The 22,535-nt window shown below is 57.5% G+C and overlaps 3 protein-coding genes across 4 annotated transcripts; 2 read left to right on the top strand and 1 right to left on the bottom strand.

Annotated features, from left to right (window-relative positions):
• Positions 1 to 603: 603 nt before the first annotated feature.
• Positions 604 to 2,656, top strand: NUDT8 (nudix hydrolase 8). Of its 2 annotated transcripts, none has more exons than XM_068554829.1 (4): positions 604 to 826; positions 1,468 to 1,600; positions 2,167 to 2,244; positions 2,388 to 2,656. In XM_068554829.1, the coding sequence occupies exons 1-4, from the start codon at positions 633 to 635 to the stop codon at positions 2,571 to 2,573; spliced, it is 591 nt and encodes a 196-aa protein (XP_068410930.1). In that variant the 5' UTR covers positions 604 to 632; the 3' UTR covers positions 2,574 to 2,656. The 2 variants fall into 2 exon arrangements, with proteins under 2 accessions (XP_068410930.1, XP_068410929.1); XM_068554828.1 differs by having other exon boundaries at positions 2,346 to 2,656.
• A 40-nt stretch (positions 2,657 to 2,696) lies between these two features.
• Positions 2,697 to 8,595, top strand: LOC137771460 (double C2-like domain-containing protein gamma). The gene is given in 15 exon segments (XM_068554830.1): positions 2,697 to 2,783; positions 4,518 to 4,624; positions 4,722 to 5,008; positions 5,011 to 5,100; positions 5,264 to 5,338; positions 5,451 to 5,533; positions 5,750 to 5,801; positions 5,804 to 5,846; positions 5,934 to 5,968; positions 5,971 to 6,062; positions 6,152 to 6,205; positions 7,573 to 7,730; positions 7,831 to 7,912; positions 8,095 to 8,191; positions 8,271 to 8,595. Coding segments are annotated over 13 exon segments (1,140 nt in total). The 5' UTR covers positions 2,697 to 2,783; positions 4,518 to 4,624; positions 4,722 to 4,860; the 3' UTR covers positions 8,402 to 8,595.
• Positions 8,596 to 8,935: 340 nt separating this feature from the next.
• On the bottom strand, positions 8,936 to 14,419 carry NDUFV1 (NADH:ubiquinone oxidoreductase core subunit V1). The gene is made up of 10 exons (XM_068554827.1): positions 14,251 to 14,419; positions 13,069 to 13,151; positions 12,825 to 12,995; positions 11,910 to 12,093; positions 10,895 to 11,084; positions 10,245 to 10,457; positions 9,935 to 10,101; positions 9,546 to 9,627; positions 9,191 to 9,336; positions 8,936 to 9,086 (listed from the first exon to the last, which is right to left on the bottom strand). The coding sequence occupies exons 1-10, from the start codon at positions 14,320 to 14,322 to the stop codon at positions 9,000 to 9,002; spliced, it is 1,395 nt and encodes a 464-aa protein (XP_068410928.1). The 5' UTR covers positions 14,323 to 14,419; the 3' UTR covers positions 8,936 to 8,999.
• Between the last annotated feature and the right edge of the window lie 8,116 nt (positions 14,420 to 22,535).

The following is a 22,535-nucleotide window of genomic DNA, read 5'->3' as shown; positions in this document are numbered from 1 at the left end:
TGGAGTGGGACCCTTGGAGCGAGAGGGCGCGGCGCGTGCCACCCAGTGGGACCAGGAGAGAGGGCCCGGAGGGTAGGGAGGGCCGGGCACTCCTCCCGCGGTCCCAGGCGTCTCTGCCTCGTAGACCCCCTAAACGTCGACCCCGAACATCCTGGAGCACTTCCTCTGAGGTCCCGGATCCCCGCGGGCGCGGAGAAACGCGGGACCCGGCGGGGCCTCAACAGCCAGACACCCCGACTCGAGAACCCCGCGCTCAGCACGGCCGAGCCCCGCCGCCGGGCCAGGCGCGACCCCAGCTGCTCTAGGCGCTCGGAAGGGACACTCACCAGACCATCCACTCCAGCTCCGCCCCGCCCCCGGCCCGCCCCTCTACCGGAAGTCCAGGCTATCTGGTGACGCCCCTTCTGGCCGCGCCCCACAACTCGCGGAGAGGCCCCTTCCCGGCATGGGCCCCGCCCCTTAATCGGGCCCCGCCCCATGGGCGAGGCCGGTGCCGCTACGGAGCCCCACCCTGCGGGCAGACTCCTCCCACGGCCCGCCCCCCAGATTTCCGGGACACCCCGGAGTGTGCGCTCTGCCCTTTCCCTCTCGCCGCCCGGTGACCTCGGTGTCCCGGCCGCGCTGGACCGGACATGCTGCCCGACTGCCTGTCGGCGGAGGGCGAGCGGCGCTGCCGGCGGTTGCTGGCGGGGGCCACGGCCCGGCTCCGCGCGCGACCTGCTGCGGCCGCGGTTCTCGTGCCGCTGTGCTCGGTGCGCGGGGTCCCGGCGCTGCTCTACACGCTGCGGTCCAGCCGCCTGGCCGGGAGGCACAAGGGTGACGTAAGGTACACCGGCCGAGAACTCCTCTCCCTTCTAGGAAGTGGCCGCTGAACCCGGAGACCGCAGGGTCGTGGGCAAGGCACTTAGCCTTTCCGAGCCTCGGTTTCCGCCTCTGTAGAATGGGTTCTGGGTCTGAGAGCCCGTCCGGCAGAGGGCTATGGCGGGAGTCAGCAACCCACGTCCCTCCGCCCCGAATCTGGCGCCGCAGGTGGTCCTGCCCGGGCGCCGCGCGGATCGCTCGACACCTCGCTCAGATCTGTGTCCCCCTCCAGAAAGGCAGGACTCCGCCCCCTTCCGGCGACTACTGGGAGATTCGTGTCCCCGAGCCGAGGAAGCGCGCGGGGCGGGGCTACCTGGCCTCCCGCCTGGCCCCGCCCCCGGCGGGAACTGGGGACATCCTAGGGTCAATGTCAGCGCCTCTGGGGCCACCATAAGCAGAGTTTGCATGTCTGAGCCCCAGAGCCTCTCTCCCTTACTCCCGTTGTTCAGGGAAGTAAACCGGGCCTGGAGAGGTCGTGTGGCTTGCCTAGCCCTCTCTGCAAACTAGGGGCAGAGACGTTATTTAGGTGGGTCACTGCCACAGCCTCCACCCCCACCCCTCCACGGCCCCAGCAGCCCAAGAACCAGGCTCCCTGTGCCTGTTCAGTTTCCCAGGTGGCAAGTGTGACCCCGCTGACCGGGACGTGGTGCACACGGCCCTGAGGGAGACCCGTGAGGAGGTGGGCCTGGTTGTGCCTGAGGAGCACGTGTGGGGTGTCCTGAGGCCCGTGCACGACCAGGTAAGCCCGCCAGGCCCTGAAACCACCAGCGGCCCTTGCCCCTTTCAGCCCCTCTGCTTGCCCTGGGCTAGGAGCAGGGACCCAGGGACGAGGAGGGTGGTCATGGACTGTGGCAGTCACGGAGTGCGGTGGGGACACCCGCCTGGCAGTTGCGTTCCAGCCTCACACAGCCCGTCAGGAAGGGGCCAGGGGTATTTATCCCCTTTCACGAGGGATACTGAGGCTCAGGTCCTGGGGTGGAGGTGGCTCCAGGGTGAATCAGCTCTGCTCGGTGGACAAAGGTTGGGGAGGGCTTCGCAGGGTAGGCAGGGACTGAATGACCATTGGGAGATTTTAGGGTAGTAAAAGTAAGGAAAAGCGAAGGCCCAGAGGCCTGAATGGGTCTGGTGTGTTTGGGGGGCCTGAGTCAGTCAGCGTGGCTGGAGCAAGTCCAAGGGCAGGGGCCGGGTGGACCTGGCCTGCACTGCTTAAGGCCCCTGGAGTCTTCCTCTCAGTCTCCCTGCCCCAGCCCCAAAGCCCCGTCCAGGGCATGCCTCCCCTGACTGCCTGCCCTCCTCCTGCCTCAGCAAAAGGCCACTGTGGTGCCGGTGCTGGCCGGCGTGGGCCCACTGGATCCCCAGAGCCTCAGGCCCAACCCCGATGAGGTGAGTGGGGAGGTGCTAGGGGTGGAGTCTGGGTCGTCCGGATGGGCGGAGGCTGCGGTGGCCAGTGCTCTGTCTGCCCTCTCGCTGCCTCCTGCCCACAGGTGGATGAAGTGTTTGCACTGCCCCTGGCCCATCTGCTGCAGGAACAGAACCAGGGCTATACCCACTTCTGCCATGGTGGCCACTTCCGCTACACACTGCCTGTCTTCCTGCACGGGCCACACCGGATCTGGGGGCTCACGGCCGTCATCACTGAGTTCACCCTGCAGCTGCTGGCACCTGGCATCTACCAGCCCTGCCTGGCCAGCCCTGAACTGCCCAGGGGCTGATGACCTGGCCCTGAGCAGCCCCTGCCTTTGCCCTGCCACGCCAGCTCCACTCCAGGACTGAATAAAGAGCCTTTGCCAACTCCGCGGCGACTGCACCGTCTGCACTGGAGCCTTGACCTTGGGCAGACCCCATGGGACAGCTGGCCTCCTGGCTGGGGTGCCTCTGGATAATCACACTGTTACTTGCTGTGCCCACTCACTGTGTGCCAGGTGCCTGGAGTCTTTTTTCTCATTTCACTCTCACCACAACCCTGTGAGGTGGGGCCAACGCTGTCCCTGGCTGGTGAGACTGAGGCTCAGGGAGGGTAGACACCTTGCCCAAGGTCACCCCAGTTTGGGATTTGAACCAGGCCCTCTCTGACTCCAGAGACCAAACTCCTAGCCACTACACTGTACGAGCTCCTGGTCCATCTTCCGTGCCTGGCTGAACATGTGCTGGGCGGTAGGCATCCAGATAGGAGCCCTGCATGCTACTGCAAACCTCTAACGTGCCAAGCTCCCACCATGTGCCAGGTGCTATGCTGGGGTCCCATCTGTGCACCAGCCAGATGCTACTCTGCCCTCTGGGGGTTCTCAGTCTGTGGGAGATCTTAGACCAGGTCACACAGATAATCATGTGATTGTACATTAATTACTCACAGATATGTAATGGAATTATGTATCAATTATGTAAATCTCTGTGAGAGAGTTGAAGGGGTGGGCAGTCTAACCTTGACACGGTGGACTGGGCAGTATTAGGCAGGACAAGTGATATAGAAAACCCCACCCACTAGCTGACTTTGCCAAAGGAGGAATGGTGATTACAAACTCCAGAGATAGACCAGCTTCAGGCATAGCTGGATCCAGGAGCTCAGGAACTCTCTTCTTTCTGTGCTTTCCACTGTATTGGCCTCACTCTCAGGAGCAGTCTCTACTCCACAGGGGTGAGAGGTGAGGAGAGGGCAACAGCTCTAGGATGGCACGGTACCAGCATCCCATCAACAGAAAACAGCTTCTCTTTCTGGGCCAGTCTATCCCAGAATTGTACTTTATTGGCCTGCTTCGGGTCACATGCCCTTCCCTGAGCCTGTCACGTGTCTGCTGGATTTGGAATTCATTGATTGGCAGGGTCTGGGGCACAGGCTTTGGGAGCAGGGTGAACCTCCTAGAGTGAGAGTAGCGAAGGGGTGGCCCCCAAAAGACCCCTGGGAAAATACAGGGAAGGTTGAGCAGGTAAAGGCAGCCACGTTCCCCTGCAGAGAGTGACCTTGAGGCCATAGGTAAGCAGGAGCAGGCCAGGTCAAAGGGCAAGGGAGGAAAGTCGGGGCAGAGGGAGCAGCATGTGCACACAGCTTGGGGTGATCTAGGAAACGGAGAGGAGCCATGGGGACGTGGGGGGAAGGGGTCCAGCACTCAGGGGGCCCCAGTGAGCGGCCAAGGGGGCAATCCTCAGTGATGGGTTAGGATTTTATTCCAGGCTGGGAGAGGGGGAGAGAGGTGCCGAAGTGATCGGATTCAGGTGTTAAGAAGCTTGAGCTCCAAGGGGACCAGGTTGCGGCGCCACCCCCGCCGCCACCACAGAGCCCTCCCCGCCCGCCCATCTCCCCTGCCCCCCAGCCTGCCCTCCACACCCCTCCCCCTTCCCACACGCCTCCCCACAGGCTCTCCCCCGACCCCTCTGTCTCACCTACCCCTTCCTCCCCACACTCCCCTCCCATTGCCCCTCACACCCCTTGTGTCACCTCTGGCCCTCCAGCCTCCTCACCTGGGAGCAGGGCCACGTGATGGCGGTAAAAATAACTCTCCCCGGCTGTGTGTGAATTGGGGAGGGGTTGGGGGAGGAGAGAGGCTGGGCCCCAGCACTAGGGAAGGGGCCCTTGGGGTGGAGGGCAGGGAGCTGCTGGTCTCCTGGGCCCCAGAGGATTGTTCTGAGTCCTGAGTCCCGCCCCTTCCCGCTCCCCCCAGGGCCACACTCTGGCTCTCCAGGTCACCTCCGTCAGGCGCGTCACCTCCGTCAGGCGCACACCCAGCACCGGCAGCGACCCAAACCAGGTGGAGGAGCTCTCAGAGCGGTAAGTAGCCCAGCCGGCCTACCTGCCAGCCCACGGGGTCCCCCTCCAGGCTGGAGGCCCCCACCCCACCGGCCTTGACCTTGCGCTCTGTCCTCAGGTCCCAGCTGCTGCCCAGGACCGCCCCCCGCCAACACCCTCAGTGATGCCTCCTCGCCCTGTTTGGTTGGCCTGTTGCGGTCCCCTCATCTCCGGTCCTCGGGGGCTCCTCTGAGTCCCCCCTCCATGTCCGGGCCCCCATGGCGGGCACGGCGGTGGCGGGCCGGGGGCGGGTGAGCGTGCAGGAACACATGGCTAGTGACGTGAGCCCGGGCCCCATCCGGCCCATCCACCTCATTTCTGACTACTTCCCGCACTTCTGCCCCTTCGCTGAGCCGCCCTGCGCACCCGAGACCTACGCCCTCCAGTGACCCCCACCATCCGCTCTGCATCCCAGTCCCAGCTGGACCCAGAGCCAGAGGGAGACTCAGACGACAGCAGTGAGTGGGCGCGGGGGACAAGGGGGACCCTCTGGGCCCAGCCCAGCCAGGATGGGGTCTGGGGCCCATCCCAGGCTTCCGACCAGGGGAGGGGCAGGGCAGGAGGCGTCGTGCCGGGGCGGGGGTTGATGTAGAAGCTGACCTGCCGGCCACCTGCCCTTAGCCACCCTCGGCACCCTCGAGTTCACGCTTCTTTTTGACACGGACAATAGCACCCTGCACTGCACAGCTCACCCTGCACTGCACAGCTCACCCTGCACTGCACAGCTCACCGTGCCAAGGTGAGGACGGGGCGGCATCCCTGGGTCCCAGGCGTGGGCCCTGGGCCTGTCCCACATCCACTGTCTCTTCCCAGGGCCTCAAGCCACCGGCCTCGGGCTCCGTGGACCCCTATGTCAAAGCCAACCTGCCGCCCGGGGCCAGCAAGGTGAGGGCGAGACACAGGCCCCTACTGCTGCCCCTTGGCCGCACACCCAGCCTGCAGCACCCACCTGGCCTGCCATGCCCCTCTTCCCCAAGGCCTCGACCTCAGACAGGGAGCCCCCCGTTGCTGGGATGTGCAACTAGAGGCCATATGAGGGAGGGGGACCAGGCTGGGGCCCTGGGGCCCGATGAGGCTCTGACCCTCCCTGCTCGGCCCCCAGGCCAGCCAGCCGCGACACGCACGGTTCGGGGCACAAGGGGGCCTGTCTGGGAGGAGACACTCATGGCTTCACCCTCCAGGACGCCTGGCGCAAGACCCTGCGGTGAGGATAGGGCCTGGGCCACAAGGGGGCAGGGCCGAGGCGGGGGTGAGGGCTTGCCTGGCCAGGTCTGACCTGGGTGGCCACCAGGCTGTGCATCTGGGAGGACCCACGGCAACGGCGGCGGCGCCTCCCCTGGGGGAGCTGCGGGTGCCCCTGGGGAAGCTGGTGCCCAACCGAGCCAGGAGCTTCGATGTGTGTCTGGAGAGGCGGAGGCTGGTGAGTGGGCTGGTGCACAGGGTGCGGCAGGCAGGGAGGGAGACCTGGGCAGTGTCCAGCCAAGGGGACCGGGCTCTCTGCTCTTTCAGACCAAGAGGCCCGAGAGCCTGGACACAGCACGTGGCATGTCTCTGTATGAGGAGGTGGGTAGGACGGTGGGGCCCAGCGAGGATTGGGGGGGCAGGTCTGGGGTGGCCCAGGCTGAAGTGTGTCAGGCAGGGATTGATGTGGGCTGGACAGGGGTCCAGGCCCAGGCAGGCTTGGAGAAACTGAGGCCATCTCGCTCAGCGGCCCTGTGAGCGCTCATAGGCCCAGGGAACAGCCAGGCCCCAGGGGCTGGGCAGAGGGTGACTTCCCCTGCCAGGGCAGCCCAGGGGAGCTGTGGGGTGCTGGCACAAGCCCTCAGGGGGCAGAGACACAGGCCAGCTTGAGGCAGAGGCTGGAGCCGGTGGGATTTGTCCATGGCCTGAGCTGGGAGGGCAGGTCAAGGTCCCGGAGGGAATGGATATGGTGGGTCTCCACGGCTGCTAGGTCTGCCCGAGGCAGTGTGGGTACCACACTCCTGGGGCTGGTAGTCACAGACAGGCCCTTGGCAGGAGGCAGTGATGGTGATCGCCGGGGATTTGCAATAGGAAACCAAAGACCTGGGCAGAACCCCTGCAGCCCAGCAGGCCCCCGGCACCTGCAAGGCTGAGGCAGGGCCCTCCGCAGCTCCTCCGGGGCCGGAGGGCCAGGTGCTGCTGCCCCGCCGCCTAGTGGAGCCGCATGTTGCTGCGACTGTCAGTCAGTCAAGGCGAAGCTGCGGAGCCCTACCGGGTGGGGCAGGGACCCGCCACAAGCACTTCCTGGCCCAGCCCTGCACAGCAGCCCCTTGGCTCGTGGAGCACTCCCTTACTGAGAGCTGAACGCCAGCAAGGTGGCTGGGCTCTCGGCAAATCAAATCCCTCGTTAAGTGTGGGAGAAGCACGTTCTCTCCAAGGCATCCTCCCAAGTCCTTTGGAAGCTCCGGGGGCCGAGTGTGGCAAAGGACGTTCAGAATCTGGCCACTTGGGCTGCGGGGTGTGAGGAGGGTGGGCTTTGTAGCTGAACAGACCTGCATGTCCTTGGGTAGAGAACAGCCTCTTGGAGCTACTTCTGTGGCAGCAGGCTTACCCTGCGGGAGGGTGGTGACGGGTACCTAATGGAAGGCCACCTAGGAAGCTCCTAGCATGTTTGTGGCCCTTAGGGACATCAGTTCCCTTCCCCTCCACGACAAAGATGCCCCGAGCTGGCCAGTCACGTGGCCTGGGGCAAGCCCGTCCCCTTCTCAGGCCCTGAAGGATAGAGCTGACCTGGAAGTTTCCTTCCAGGGCACTAAGCCAGTGACTGTTTTTGTAAATTGAATCATGAAATCAAACCACTGGCCCCTGACTTCTCTGCAGCCAGTTTGCGTTCTCATGTCCAGGCCAGCACGGGTGGGTGGCTGGGCTGCGGGCCACACGGGAGCTGACCCCAAGCCTACCCCCTGCAGGAGGCGGTGGGGGCTGAGGTGGCCGGGGAGGAGCATGGGTGCATCCTGCTGTCGCTGTGCTACAGCTCTCAGCGGGGCGGCCTGCTGGTGGGTGTGCCGCGCTGTGCCCACCTCGCCCCCACGGACGCCAACGGCTACTCGGACCCCTTCGTCCGCCTGTGAGTGTGACCAGGGGCGGACAGTGAGGGTCCCTCAGAGCCCCTCTGGGGCTCACCTCTCCAGGGCCGCACCTGAGCTGACCCCGTTCTTCCCCATCAGTTACCTGCATCCAAATGGAGGGAAGAAATCGAAATGTAAGACCAGTGTTCAGAAGAAGACCCCGAACCCTGAGTTCCACGAGGTAGGCCAGGGCTGGGGGGGAGGCAGTCCTGGCTGCGGGGGGTGGGCGGAGGGGGGTCAACATCCCGCCTCCGAGAGCACAGGCCCCAGCTACCCTGAGCCATTCACCTGTCTGAGCCTATTTCTGAGGCTGTGAAGGACCCAAGGCCGCCTCCCTCCTGCCTTTCTGCCCCTTCCCTGCAGGAGTTCCTCTGCGCAGGCCCGCGGGAGGAGCTGGCGCAGAAGACACTGCTGGTGTCTGTGTGGGATGATGACCTGGGCACAGCTGACGACTTCACCGGTGAGCGGGAATGTCGGGGAGCTTGTGGGGGGGTGCCCAATGGACTCCCACACGGCTCCTGACCTGTCCCCCAACCCAGGCGGGGTGCAGCTGAATAGCTGGGCCCGTGGGGAGCGCCAGCAGCACTGGCGCGAATGCCTGGGCCGCAGTGACCACCAGCTGGAGCTGTGGCACCCGCTGGACGGCGTGCCCCTCCAGCTCAGCGGCTAGCGGGGGCCCCCGGCCTGGCCCTGCTCACTGCCCGTCCCCCAGACTGACCCGCGGCCGCCTCCATGGAGCTCGGAGGACCTGGGGCTGCCTCACCCACCGTGTCCACCCCTAGCCAATTGCTTCCTTCCTTCCCCCCTTTCAAGTTCACCCCACTGCCAAATCATGAAGCAAGAATAAACCTCTCCTCCAAACCAGACCGGACAGCCGGTTCTTTCCCTGCCCATCGCCTCACAGGGCAGACTGGGCCCTGTCCTCCTTGCTCCCACCCTCCAGAGGCCTGCACTGGGCCAGGCCCAGGTCTGCACCCCAGGCCACAGTTTCCCCCTCCCCACCCCTGCTTCTTGCACTGAGGGCTCAATGCTCAGGATGGTCTACGACAGACTGACGCACAGGAGGCCAAGTGTAAATTCACAATGAGACCTTGTGCTGACCTATCCCTCCCAAACCTCCACCTCCGTCTGGGAAATAAGCCTCCAGGAATAATGGGCCGCAGAGGCAGAGTGAAGAGCAAGGCCACAGAGAAGACGCGACGAGTGGGCAGCACTTGCTTTATTGTCCAGCCGTCCAGGCAGACGGATGCCAGCCCAGCGCCGCGGGCTCAGGAAGCGGCTCGCCTGGCCTGGTGCTGCTGGGCGAACCGCTGCATCCGCTCCTCGAGCTCAGGCCGGAAGTGTCGGATCAGGCCCTGGGGGTGAGGGTCGGGGTGTTGGGTGCAGCAGGGCCTGAAAGTCCCCCAACGCACCGGCTCTCAGCACCACCCCCAGCAGCACGCAGCAGGGCAGCGAGTACCTGCACGGGCCAGGCAGCTCCGTCGCCCAGGGCGCAAATGGTGTGGCCCTCTATCTGCTTGCTGATCTCCCACAGGGAGTCGATCTCAGCCGGCCGGGCGTCCCCCTTCACAAAGCGGGCCATCACCTTGTTCATCCAGTCCACACCTGAGCCGTGGCAGCAAGAGAGGGCCTGACGAGCTCCCTAGGCCGGCGTGGGGGGGGATGGGACCCGAGGGGCGCGGGCCACAGGGAGGCGGGGGCTCAGAGCAGCCACAGCAGGCTGGGAGGCAGCAGCTGTTTATTCAGGGTCCAGTGCCCGGCCCAGGCCTGGCGTGAGCCACCGAGAAAGCCCCCAGCTTGCCCAGCGTGCTTACCCTCGCGGCATGGGGTGCACTGGCCACAGCTCTCGTGCTTGTAGAACTCGGTGAGGCGGGCGATGGCTTTCACAATATCCGTCTGGGGAGACAAGGGACAGTGAGGAGGCACCCAAGGCCTGAGCCTCAGCGCCCCCCGGCGGCACACCCTCCTGATTCCAGCGACACTCTGGCTGTCTCCTCCACCCGCCCTGGGCATGCCACCCTGCCCAGGCTCCACGGGCTTGTCGCTCAGAGAAGCCTTGCTCCCCGCCTCTCCCACCTCACTGTACCTCAGGTGACAGGAACCGGGACCCAAGAGCTGGCAGTTCTCCGAGAGGCCCCGGAAGGGTTGCTAACCAGGCTGGCCTAAGGCAGGGACTGGGTGGGGAGCATGGGCCAGCCCTTACCGAGCGGTCCATGACGATCACGGCAGCCGTGCCCAGGCCCGTCTGCGCCTGCACCAGCGCGTCGAAGTCCATCAGCACCGTCTCACACACGGACTTGGGGATCAGTGGGGTGGACGAGCCGCCAGGAATCACAGCAAGGAGGTTGTCCCAGCCACCCGTGACACCCCCTGGGGCCCCAGTCAGTCCCCAAAAGGATGGATGGTCAGGGCTGGGGCCGGCACACCTGCCTAGCCCTGAGGCCAGGACCTCTGCTAGCCCCAGCCCCAGCTCCTGAGGCTCTCCCACCCTGCTGGCTGGCCCCAGGCCTCACCGGCGTGCTTTTCAATCAGTTCCTTCAGCGGTATAGACATCTCCTCCTCCACGGTGCAAGGGTGGTTGACATGGCCAGAGATGTTGAACAGCTTGGTGCCTGAGTTGCGTTCGCGGCCAAAGCTGGCAAACCACACACCCCCTCGGCGGCAGATGGTAGGGGACACGGCCACTGTCTCCACGTTGGCCACGGTTGTAGGGCAGCCGAACACTCCTGTGGGGGAATGGGATGAGAAATCGGTGGCTTCCCGTGGGTGGGGACAGGTTGGGGCGGGTTTCCTGGCAAAGGGGTACATCCAGGGTCCTGCTCCGGTGGCAGAGAGCCCTGCTTTCACCCCTTTGTTATTCTCGTCCCCCACTGGACCCCCGATTCCAGCAGGAGATGCGCTGCCTTTTCACCATCCTGCCCCGAGTTCCCGGAGGGTTGGAGAGGACTTGGGTATCTGACGTGGGAGGTGAGGCAGGATGAGGGACTGCAGGTGGCACCGGTGAAGCCTCTATGTTGTTCCCACCCTGCTCTCTGTGTCAGACGCCCAGTGCAGAAGGGCCTCAGAAATTCCCTAAGAATGACCAGTGGGGACCTGAAACCAGATCCCGCACTCCATAGGACACAGGACAAGGCCCAGGATCGGGCCAGGCGCCAGGTCTTACCCACGTCTGCAGGGAAGGGAGGCTTTAGGCGGGGCTTGCCCTGCTTGCCCTCGATGGACTCGATGAGCGCTGTCTCCTCCCCGCAGATGTAGGCCCCAGCCCCGCGCACCACAAACACGTCCAAATCGTAGCCGGAGCCGCAGGCATTCTTGCCAATCAGACCAGCCTCATAGGCCTCTCGGATGGCTACCTGTGGGACAGGGGTGTGAGGGCACGGTCCCCAAGAGCCCAGGAACACTGTGCGTGGGAGGGAGGGGCACTGGCCCAGTAAGCCCATCACCAAAGTCCAGAGCAAAAGCTCCCTTTGGACACAAGCAGAGGACGCTCTGGGAGGGGGTGGGGATTTTTACGATGCATGTGCTACTTCTGTAATAACATTTAACAAATTCTCCAACTATATGTATTTTTAAAGACTTTAAGGAAATAATGAAAATTTTAGCAAGTAGTTTCTCCCGGTGGTGGATCTGTGGGAGAGTTTTCTTTTGTGTGTGTGTGGTTTCCTATCTTCATAATGAGCGAGTACTGCTTCTGAGTAGAGGAAAAGACCCTGGAGGCTTATTTTTAAATATGTAATAATAATAATAATAACACTTACACATAATGCTACCATGTGCCAGGTTATTATTCCCACATCCTTCATCACTGCTGTGTAGGAGCCTAATAGAAAGGTGAGGCTTTGGCCCTGGACCAATTACTACAGGCGTCACTGAGCTGAGAATTACTGAAATGACCCCTTGACCCTTCAGGAAAAATGCCCATATGGGAGTTCCCCAGCCTACCCCTGCCCCAGGAGTCATGGAGCCCAAGTTGACGCTCTGGAACATACAGAAAGAGACAGAGGCACTGGGGGCCACGTCCCATTCAGGACACAAGGCATGCAGGAGTGATCGCCACTCTCCTAGTGCGACGCCAGACAGATCAGGAACTAAAGTCTAAGAACAACTCTGCCTAGGATTGGGGCACGTAAGTGCACACTGAGCACCTTCTCCTCTGTTGACGCCCCGCCCCTGCCCACCTGCAGATTGGAGGCCTCATTGTAGAATTCCCCGCGGACGTAGATGTAGGCGGCACGGGCACCCATGGCCCGGCCCCCCACTAGGCAGCCTTCCACCAGCTTGTGGGGATCGTGGCGCATGATCTCCCGGTCCTTGCAGGTGCCAGGCTCCCCCTCATCCGCGTTCACCACCAGATACTTGGGCCTGTGGGGGCCAGCAGGTCAGTCGGGCTACAGGGCCACCAGGGTTGGGCCTTCAACCACATGCCACCCCACTCCACCCAGGGAAGCCTCCTCTGACAGCCAATCCCTCTTTGTCCTCCTGACATGTTCCCAGGGGCTCTGCTTGCTCACCACCGATGACAGGGAGCTCACTGCCTATTCCGTATTTAGGGGGCTATGACCACAGGAAAAGTCTTTGTTCTGTCCAAATGTCTCTCCTAGTGCTTTCCCAAGAGCCCAAATCTGCTTTTGGTCACAAAGAGCATTCCGTGGACTTCCACCATATCTCTGGAGCCAAAAGGAGGCAAAATAGGCGACATTTAGCCTTTGCCTTCTATGTGCCAACCAAAGGGCAGGCCAAAAGCTGTAAGAACATTATTTCTTTCATCCCTGCACAATATAATATCCATTTACAGAATAGAAAACTGAGGTTCGGAAAGGCCAGGAGACTGCCCAAAGCTATATGATTAAAAGGCAGAGCTAGGAATTGATCAGTTAAGTCTGACTGAGTCAAAATTTTGTGTTGATTCTGCTACCCCTCAAGTCTCCCCTGAGGAAGACCAGAGAGAACTGAGTCCCACCTACTTGAGCTCTGGCTATGTTTTCCCACTTCATTCACTTTCAGTTTCCAAGGAGACAGCCCAAAGGCCCAGGTAAGCCACAGCCACCCCCAAGGTCTCTCCTGCAACCCCATTTCTGCCTGCCTACACACACCTGCCATCTGAGGGCTTATTCATGAAGCTCCATTTAAGGCCAGTTGGGAAGCCAGCACCTCCACGGCCCCGCAAGCCCGACGTCTTGACCTCACCCAGGATCCAGTCAGGCCCCTTCAGCAGAATCTCCTTTGTCTTGTACCAGTCACCTCGACTCTGGGCACCTTTCAGCCTGGACAGAGTGGGGAAGGCAGTGACGGGGAGGCCCTGCCTCGGGAACCACCGGCCTAAGGGCACCATCTCACCTCCAGTCGTGGCGGCCATATAGGTTGGTGAAGATCCGATCTTCATCCTTCAGCGAGCCAAATGAGGTCTTCTTGGGCGCTGTCTGGGGACACAGAGGGTCAGCAGGCCCAGCAGAGCTCTGGGGTCATGAGGGGCCAGGCCAGAAGGTACAGAGTTTTGAGTCCCCCTGATTAGAGAGGGCTGGGCTGGGAGGAGGGCAGGGGCCTAAGCTTAAGAACCCTTCGTAGTATCATAGCTGCCATCACCACTTAGTAAGCACTTCCTATTAGCAGGCACGAAGCTAAGCTTTCTATATCTAAGACCCCATGTCATCCTCATAACCTTGAGACAGGAATGATTGCCTCCATTTTACAGAAGAGGAAACTGAGGCGCAGAGCAAAATGAGCTTATGAAAGGCACACAGCCCAAAGGAGCAGATGAAATCTAAGCTCAGGTGTGTCCGTGGCCAAAGCCCACACCTGAGCCACAGCACATACTACCCCCGAACCCAGTGTGATGCTATGTCCATTTACTTGTCTGGCTGTGCTGCTGGACCAAAACTTGGTTAGGCCAAAGCCTTGTGTTACTAAACTCTGCTGGCGACAAAATGCACTTTCTGAAGGAAAAGAAATGCCTCACTGCGGCTGGGACACAAGATGACGGAGGGAGGCCCGCTCGGGATAAAACTGTTGAGGAGAGATGGGTCTGGAATTCCACGCGACCCAGTGAGGAGCACCCCAGCTGAGGGCTAAGGGGACCTGGTTTCCAGACACCCAACCCCTTAAAAGCCAATATGGGGATCGGAGCACTGAACGAAGAATGAGGAGGCGCACGGCCCTCTCCAAAACTATTGTCTGCATCTGTAAAGTGGGTCAGTGGTCCCTTCACGCCCTACAAAGCTGTGGCGGGAAAGGAATGAGACAAGGACGCTTTGCCACCTGCAAAATTTTCCGCTAAGTCACGCGGCTGTTAAATAAGGAAAGCCAAGGTGCCGGAGGGCTGGGGGCAGGGGTGAGTCAGCCTCCCGTTTGGACCCGTTCCCCTTCTACACCCAGGCCGGATCGGCAACCTTCCTGCCGGGCTGGGGAGATGAGAATGTTCTCCAGAAGGCACTACAGACCCAAGGGATGGAGCGCGCGCACAGGCGCGGCAGCGACAGCCGGCCCGGGAGCACCCCTGGCCCAAGCCAGGTCAGGCCTCACCGTATCGCCGCTGAATCGCACAGACACGCGTGCGGGGAGCGACCCGCCGAGCAGCCGCCGTGCCGCCAGCATCGCGGGGGCCAACCCGGTCACTTCCCGCTGTCACCTTCACGGCTCTGAGGCTGAGGAACCGGCGCGACCTAGACGCTAGGCGGCGCACAGGAATAACGTCACGCGCGCCCCGGCGCCGACGGCGCGCCCAAACTCCCCTGCACCGCTCCCGCCCCGCCCTTGGCCCCGCCTCCTCGTAGGAGGGCGGAAAGGCCGGAAGTGCCCTGTCTGGCGCTGAGGCTGCTGGGAGATGCAGTCTCGCGGGCTTTCGGACCTCCTTTCTCCCTTCGCGGGATTGGTATTTACTCTCTTGCTCGCCCGCGCTGCTCCATCGCATTAGCCCGTGGACCCTCAGCCTTTCAATCCCCAAGTAAACAAACCTCGCATGTCACCTTCTACTGGTGTTGTTTTCTGCAAGTTCCGCATTTCGCGTGCTCCTGTTGTACGCACAAATGTATGGGGGAAGGAGGAGAAATCAGATCGGTGACAGCCCGACTCTCATGACCGCCTTGTAATTATTCCGTCCCCGTCCAAAACCCTCCCAGACTATGATTTTCCCCTCACCCACTACGGGCACCCCTGGGCTCAGAGAAGGATTGCTCATTAGCCGCAGGGAGCCGGGGCAGACTGGGGGTTGTTGGCGGAGGTCTCCCCAGAGGAGGTGTGTCTAGAGTCCTAGGTTGGGGTGAGGCCAAGAGGGTGGAGATGGTCAGTGGGTGGCACATCCTCTTGCTAGTGCTGCTGAACTCTCCCAGCCATTCCTTCCTCAGCCCCCGTCAGGAGAGTTTGGCACTTGGTGCTCCCGCACAAAATCCTGGAGCGGCTCCTACTGCCTCGGCAACCTGGCATTTAAGGACTCAGCCACTATCATGCAGGTCATCAGGCCCAGGCCACATCATGCCCACTCTCCCCAGGACCTCTTCCTCTTGGGGCTTTAGGGCATTTCTGCCCACTCCCTCCCCACCCCGCAATGCTCCCGTGACCTGAGGAGGGCCTCTGTTCTTTGCCTTCTCTTGAAGTCTTGGAAGCCTGATTAACTCTTGTTAATCAGTTTGTCAGTTCTCTGGAACCCTTTGGCTCTGAGTCCCATGATAAGCATGGCGGTTTTGGTCTGCCCTCCCCAGCTTCTCTATTCTCTTGTCCTGTAACCATCCTTTCCTATCTCTCGAGAGATGTGCCATTTACAAAGTAATATGCCCTTTTTTTCTCGTATATTCCCCACAGTAGCCCTGGATAGTGTTAACTCCATTTTCTACATGAAAAAAATTGAGGCCCATGGAGGTTTCGTCTCTTGTCCATGGGTATGAAGCTGCTGAGTGGTAGAGCTAGAATCAACCCCAGGCCTTTCTTCCTTCCCAAAGTGCCCCAGACACGGCACACATGTGACAGTCATTGCAGGATGTCAGTGGTGTTTCCAAAAGAGGCGGCAAGAGCCTGGGCACCTTGTCTGAGGGCTCACAGATGGGTAGGGCAGTACCAGGCCCAGGGCCCAGCAGTCCTGACTGCCAGCCCCAGGCCCCCTCTCCTGGGCAGGGAAAGAGACTGCCCAGACAGAGCTGGGGATTACACAGCTAATCCGGAGCTCAGACCCGAGTCCATGGATCCCTCCCTCTGGGGTGGCAGAAGGGGGGCAAGATGGAGCCAGAGGGTGGTTTCTTTCCTCATCCCTATCTAACGGGGTCAAGGGAACACAAGGCCATGGGGAGAAGGCAGCCGGGGGATGCTGTGGACGGGAGATGCTGGGCATGGGCCCGTGGGAAACTAAGAGTGAGGGGCAGGAGCTCCAGTTCGTCCAGCGCCAGGCTCTGTGCCAAGCACTTGCCATGTGTTATCTCCTTAATCCTCCCACAACCCAGGGCATGGGAGTGATAAGCCCCCGTTTTCAGAAGAGGACAGAGTATATTAGCCACGCTGAGTTGCCTGCCCAGGTCGGCACAGCTGCCAGAACTCGGCCTGAGGTCTCCTGACCCTCAGTCCCCCACTCAGTCCCCACCCATCTAGAGCACCCACTTGCCAGGCTCCACTCAGTATCACCTCCTCCAGGAAGCCCTCTTCCAAGGCATCCCAGACCCTGTCTCTCACCTGTCTCATCCTATGCCACTGTCCATGTCTGTCTCCCCTACCAGCCTCCAGGCCAGAAGCTGGGAGGCATCCAGGATGCCTCCCTGTCCCCATATCCACTGCATCCTGCCAGCTCTGCCTTCTGAACACACCCTGTTCCCGTGCCTTCAGGCCCCGCCCCATGGCAGTGACTCATCAGCTTTTACCTGGAATTTTGCAAAGCCTCCTTGAGGTCCCCCAGCCTCAAGTCTCGGCCCCCGCAATCACTTCTTTGCACCATGGAACGAGCAGGATTGTTGTAAACCTTGGATCCATTTTGCCCCTCTCCTGCCTGAGACCCTTCGTGGTTCCCTCGTGTCTTCAGGACAAAGCCCAAGTCCCCGGCCCTGGCACTCGAGGCCCGTGCTGACCTCTCCAGATCCAGCTCAGATTTTCTCCAGGAGATCTCTTCCAGTTTTGTTAAAATGAGGTGTGCCCCTTTCCACCTTTTCCTATACATTGCAGGAGTTTTCTGAAGGTAAAAGTTATCATCTCCTGAAGTGTCACTAGAACTCACTGTAAGGCTATCTGAAACTGGGGCCTCTGCTTAGGAGTGATCTGATCACCATTTCCATTTCTTTTATGGCTATTTGTTTATTTCCTTGAGCCAATTTTGGACACCTATACTTTATTTTATTTTAGTCTATTAAATATTATTTATTTATTTGGCTGCGTCGGGTCTTAGTGGCGGCACGCGGGATCTTTGTTGTGGAATACGGGATCTTTTGTTGCAGCACGTGGGCTTCTCTCTAGCTGTGGCGTGCAGGCTCAGTAGTTGCAGCATGCGGGCTTAGTTGCCCCAAGGCATGTGGGATCTTAGTTCCCCAACCAGGGATCGAACCCACATCCCCTGCATTGGAAGGTGGATTTTTAACCACTGGACCACCAGCGAAGTGCCTGAACACCTATATTTTAAAGAATGTTTTCTTGATGGATCTTTCCTTTTTCTAATATAAAATATTTCTCTGCATCTCTTTTAACAATTTTGCCTTGAGGTCTATGATCTCTGATATTACTATTGCTACACAAGCTTTCTTTTTATTAGTATTTGGGGGTTTTTTTCATTTTATTTTCAATCATTCTCTTGTTTTAGGGATGGCTTTTAAAACAACATCTAATTAAATTTCATTTTGTTTTATTTTAACTCAGTCAATCTCTGTCTTTTAAAAAGAGAGTCTGGCCCGTTTACATTTATTGGTATTGCCATTGGAACATATATCTGCCATATTATATTGTGTTTTCTATTTAGCATTCTTTCTCTTTATTTCTTTTTCCTCTATTTTCCAGACTTCTACTGAATTAATTGAGTTTTCTTTGTGCTATTCCCTTCTTCCCCAGTATTGGTTTGAAAGTTATACATTTTATTTCTATTTTTAGTGGTTTCCCTTACATTTTTTTCCTTCCTTTTTTTTAAAATTAATTAATTAATTTATTTTTGGCTGCGTTGGGTCTTCGTTGCTGCGCGCGGGCTTTCTCTAGTTGTGGCGAGCAGGGGCTACTCTTCATTGCGGTGAGCGGGCTTCTCATTGTGGTGGCTTCTCTTGTTGTGGAGCACAGGCTCTGGGCGTGCGGGCTTCAGTAGTTGTGGCGCACAGGCTTAGTTGCTCCGCAGCATGTGGGATCTTCCTGGACCAGGGCTTGAACCTGTGTCCCCTGCAGTGGCAGGCGGATTCTTAACCACTGCGCCACCAGGGAAGTCCCCTCCCTTACATTTTTAACAGTCATGGCAAAATTTCTTTTTCCAGCAAAAGCTAGTTCATACGTCTATCCTCCTGCTGAATATGAAACAAAAACAGGTATACTGCTTCCCTCTGTACTTACTTCCATCCCAAATTCTGCACTCCTGTTTTCTGGGTTGGCCCTGTTTGTGACCTGGCAGGGAGGGCATTTCTGGCCCCCTGTCTCATGCTCCTGGTGGAGACCTGGCCTCAGTCACGGGAGGCTCTCAGCCTTGCTCTCCAGCACTGGGTACAGACTGAGGACTTGGCCCCAAGCCTGTGCATTTGGCTTGGCTGTGTTCCTGCTTCCTGGCTAAGTCACAAGGCTTCAGCTCCCGCCCCAGGCTGTGGGTTTCTTCCTATTTCTTTCCTTCAAAGAGAGCCTTATGTCAAGTCTACACAGAATTCCCCTTTTCATTTCTATGTGGTTGGAATATCATTATTAACGCTTTTTTCCCTTCTCTGATTTTGATGTGTTTGAGAAGGACAGGGTGCATTTCAGGTTCTACTCTAATATCTTGAACTGGAAATCTATCTTTTTTTCCATTAATTTAAATTCGAGCAAGTAAAGTCGATCAGTCATGGCTGGTGAGGTACACACAGGACAATGTGAGTGCATTTGGGGCAAGCAACACAATTAAGGATGCATGTGACCCAGCCTCCTTCCCTGCTCTCCGGGGCAGGGTGCCCTCACATGCTCTGCAGACTCTCGTCCTGGCGTGAGAACCACTCCCTGTCAGGCTGCCAGTGTCTCAGAGTCCCTCTTTGGCTCATACTGGTCCTGAAGCACTGGGCAGCATCATGCAGTCTCCAACAGGGAGGACCTGTGAAGTTTCAGTTGGGCACAGGTCCCAGGGACCGGTACAGTCCACTCAGCCCACCCACCCTGGCACCTCCCTGGCAGCAGATCCACACTCAGACACCCAGTAGATCAGGTCTAGGTATCTGGAGTGTCTCCATGTTGGTCCTTTTCCCATCCTCAAGTTGTTCCTTGGCGTTCTGCCTACACCCCCTTTGTCCCTTAACACAAAAACTGTAGTCTCTTCTTTGCCCCGTGTAGCCCTTGACGGCTATTTGGGAGGACAGATACCAGGAAGAGCTTACACACCCCTTGAATAATCCCAAGCTGTTAGAAATGTGAGACTCAAGGTTCAGTTTTTAGAAACACCAGGCCCTACCTTATAAATCAGCAAAAAGAAAAACCAGTTGAGTGTTTATTAGCGACAGGTTGAGCTATTCATCTGCTGGTACATGTTCTTCTTCCCGTGACCACTTTGCACCTTCCAAAGACAATTTCCTCCCAATACACAAAACTCAGAGCCACAAAGGACACATGCAGGGGCGCCACTTCTGCAATGGGTCATGACACCATAGCCAGTGTTTACGGCTGCCTTCGTCCTTCAAGAATCCCCCATTCCCTTTGCCTCTAGCCAGTACTGCAGCTGCTGAGGGGACTTTAACAGGTGGGTGACAATATCATAAAGATACCACATCTTTCCAAGTTAATTTACAAACTCTTTGCAATTCCAATCAAAATCCCATCAAGGCTTTTCACGGAACTGGGAAAACTGATTCTAAAATGGATATAGAAGAACAAAGGGCCAAGAAAGGCCAAACCAATTTTGAAGAGGAACAAGAGGGTTGGGGGGATCTGCCTTGCCAGATAGCAAGATTAATGATAAAGCTAGAGTAATCGAGACAAGCAGACCAACACTTCCGATTTATGGTGCTTCTTTATCATAATTTGCTAGAAGTTCTGCAATTCTGGTTTTGATTTCTTTTTTGACATGCCATTCTTTTTCTTTTTTTTTGCCTCACACACCACGGCATGTGGGATCTTAATTCCCCAACCAGGGATCGAACCCATGTCCCCTGCAGTGGAGGCGTGGAGTCCTAACCATTGGACTGCCAGGGAAGTCCCATGCCATTTTAAGAGAGATTTATAAATATCCTTATAAATATAAATATTATAACTGTAAACATTAGTCTTTTTGTTCCCTGGGTTTTGCTATTTTTCATTTTATTGCCTTATAATGAGAGACTGTTGTCTGTACTGTTCCTCTCTTCCCCTCTGGAATGTTCTAAAACTTTCTCTGCACCATGACATATGGTTACTATGGTAAATGTCCCATGAGCAATTGAAAGGACAGTGCCTTCTCTGTTTTCTTATTTCAGAGTTGGACATTTGTTGTTTCCAGTTGCCTAAGTCCCTGTCTTCCCATCAGCTTTTGCTTTGTGAACGTCAGGGTATGTTATTTGGTGCATAGAAGCTCATAACTGTAATCACTTCAGCTGTCTCCTACATACATGAGAGAAGGAGTGTGTGTTTGGTTTTCTATGGTCTTTGTGGCTTTGGGGTTTTGTGTTTTGTTTTGTTTTGTTTTTTTTTATGGCTGTGTCGGGTCTTCGTTGCTGCGCGGGTTTTCTCTAGTTGCGGCGAGCAGGGGCTACTCTATGTTGCAGTGCACAGGCTTCTCATCACGGTGGCTTCTCTCGTTGTGGAGCACGGGCTCTAGGCGCGCAGGCTTCAGTAGTTGCCGCACGCAGGCTCAGTAGCTGCGGCGCACGGGCTTAGTTGCTGCGTGGCATGTGGGATCTTCCCGGACCAGGGCTGGAACCCGTGTCCCCTGCACCGGCAGGCGGATTCTTAACCACTGTGCCACCAGGAAGGCCCCCTTTGGGGGGATTCTGAAAGATTAGTGGGAACACCATCTCCAACATTGTAAACCACTGGTCCGCCCTCCCCCGTCAGATGTGGCAAATATATTTCCTTTGAGTTGATCATTTATCTGATAATCTGATAAATAGTAATCATCATTGTACAAGAGAAATCCTCAGTTTTGATGTAGTCAAGTTCATTCATTTGGGGGCCTTGTTTAAGGAATTCATCCCCAGTCCAAGGTCATAAAGAAATCTCTTACTTTTTTCCTGTTATTATTTTATTTTTCTCGTTCACATATAGGTGAACCCTATGGCAGGGTTTCTCAATCTTGACACTGTGGACATTCGGGCCTATACAGTTCTTTGCTGTGAGTGGCTGTCCTGTGCATTGTGAGAAGCTTAGCAACATCCCTAAGTGCCAGCAGCACCCCATAAGTTGTGACAACAGAAATATCTCCAGACGTGGCCAAGCATAATCTGGGGGACAACATCACCCCCAGCTGAGAACAACTGATCTCTCTGGAGTTTATTGTTGTAAATGGCGTGAGATGAGAATCCAGTCATTTTTCTCAATACGGTGAATCAGTTTTACTAATACGAAATAACTCTTCAAACTTATTCAGTATTTGTGATGTCACTGCTATCACACATCAAGTTCCTGTATATGTATAGATCTAATGTTGTATGTGGTAGGGACTGACTAGATATGACAAACTTATTTCCTCCTCCCGGGCACAGAGCCCCCTTGTATCTGGATGGGGCAGAAGTGAAGAGTGTCACTTCCAGGGCTGGGCAGCTGGGAGCAGGTGTGTCTTCATCACTGCTCCTTCCCTCCCTTTTTCTCCCCATCTCTGGTCTCTGCACATGGGCTCTCTGTGTGGCAGCCTCAGGGTGGCTGGACCTTTTGCACAATGACTGAAGCAAGTGTCTCGAGAGAAACTGCAAAGCTGTGTGACCTTCTCAAACTTAGCCTGGGAAGCCCCATCGTGTGGCTTCCACTGTTTTCTCTTCACTGAGGCAGCAGCGAAGTCCTGCCCAGCTTCCACGGGAGGGCATAGAGATGCCGGAGCGTCAAAGTATCTGTGGACATGTTTCACCACCACAAGATATCTGACGCGATTTCAAATTCTTTATCCCTCGTGTGTGGTGTTTTTCTCTCTCTGGAAGGTTGCGGGGTCTTCATTTGCCTTCTGGGGGCTCTGGAATTTCACGATCTGCTTTTGTATCAGTCTTTGGTCCTTCTTCATTCAATGTGCTGGGCACTCATTGTGCCTTTCAACGTGAAAGTTCATCTTCTTCAGTCCTGAGAAAATGTATTATTCATTTGATAATCTGCTCCCTCCGATTTTTTTCTACCCTCTTCTCTCCCTCTCTCTGGACTTCCTCGAATAATACTGTTTTTCTCATCTTTCCATGCTTTTATCTTTTTGTTCTATTTTCATATGTATTTTTCAACTTTACCATCTGAGATTTTTCTTTTTTCTTTTTTGATAAATTTATTTATTTTATTTCTTTATTTTTGGCTGCGTGGGGTCTTCGTTGCTGCACGCAGACTTTCTCTAGTTGCGGCGAGCAGGGGCTACTCTTTGTTGCGGAGCCCGGGCTCTAGGCTGGCGGGCTTCAGTAGTTGTGGCACGTGGGCTCAGTAGTTGTGGCTCACGGGTTCTAGAGCACAGGCTCAGTAGTTGCGGCACACTGGCTTAGTTGCTCCTCAGCATGTGGGATCTTCCTGGACCAGGGCTAGAACCCATGTCC

Source organism: Eschrichtius robustus, chromosome 11, assembly GCF_028021215.1.
Source record: "Eschrichtius robustus isolate mEscRob2 chromosome 11, mEscRob2.pri, whole genome shotgun sequence".
NCBI classification, from domain to species: Eukaryota; Metazoa; Chordata; class Mammalia; order Artiodactyla; family Eschrichtiidae; genus Eschrichtius; species Eschrichtius robustus.
The sequence above is the reverse complement of the archived record's forward strand: the minus strand, read 5'-3'. Positions and strand labels throughout refer to the sequence as shown.

Excerpts from the sequence above, each read along its gene's own strand:
- NDUFV1 (XM_068554827.1), bottom strand. The coding sequence starts at position 14,322 with ATGCTGGCGGCACGGCGGCTGCTCGGCGGGTCGCTCCCCGCACGCGTG. Across the intron at positions 11,085-11,909 it reads ATGAGGCCTCCAATCTGCAG|GTAGCCATCCGAGAGGCCTA; the intron begins GTGGGCAGGGGC and ends CCTGTCCCACAG. Across the intron at positions 9,628-9,934 it reads TGATCGTCATGGACCGCTCG|ACGGATATTGTGAAAGCCAT; the intron begins GTAAGGGCTGGC and ends TTGTCTCCCCAG.
- NUDT8 (XM_068554828.1), top strand. The coding sequence starts at position 633 with ATGCTGCCCGACTGCCTGTCGGCGGAGGGCGAGCGGCGCTGCCGGCGG. Across the intron at positions 827-1,467 it reads AGGCACAAGGGTGACGTAAG|TTTCCCAGGTGGCAAGTGTG; the intron begins GTACACCGGCCG and ends GTGCCTGTTCAG. Across the intron at positions 2,245-2,345 it reads TCAGGCCCAACCCCGATGAG|GTGGATGAAGTGTTTGCACT; the intron begins GTGAGTGGGGAG and ends TCCTGCCCACAG.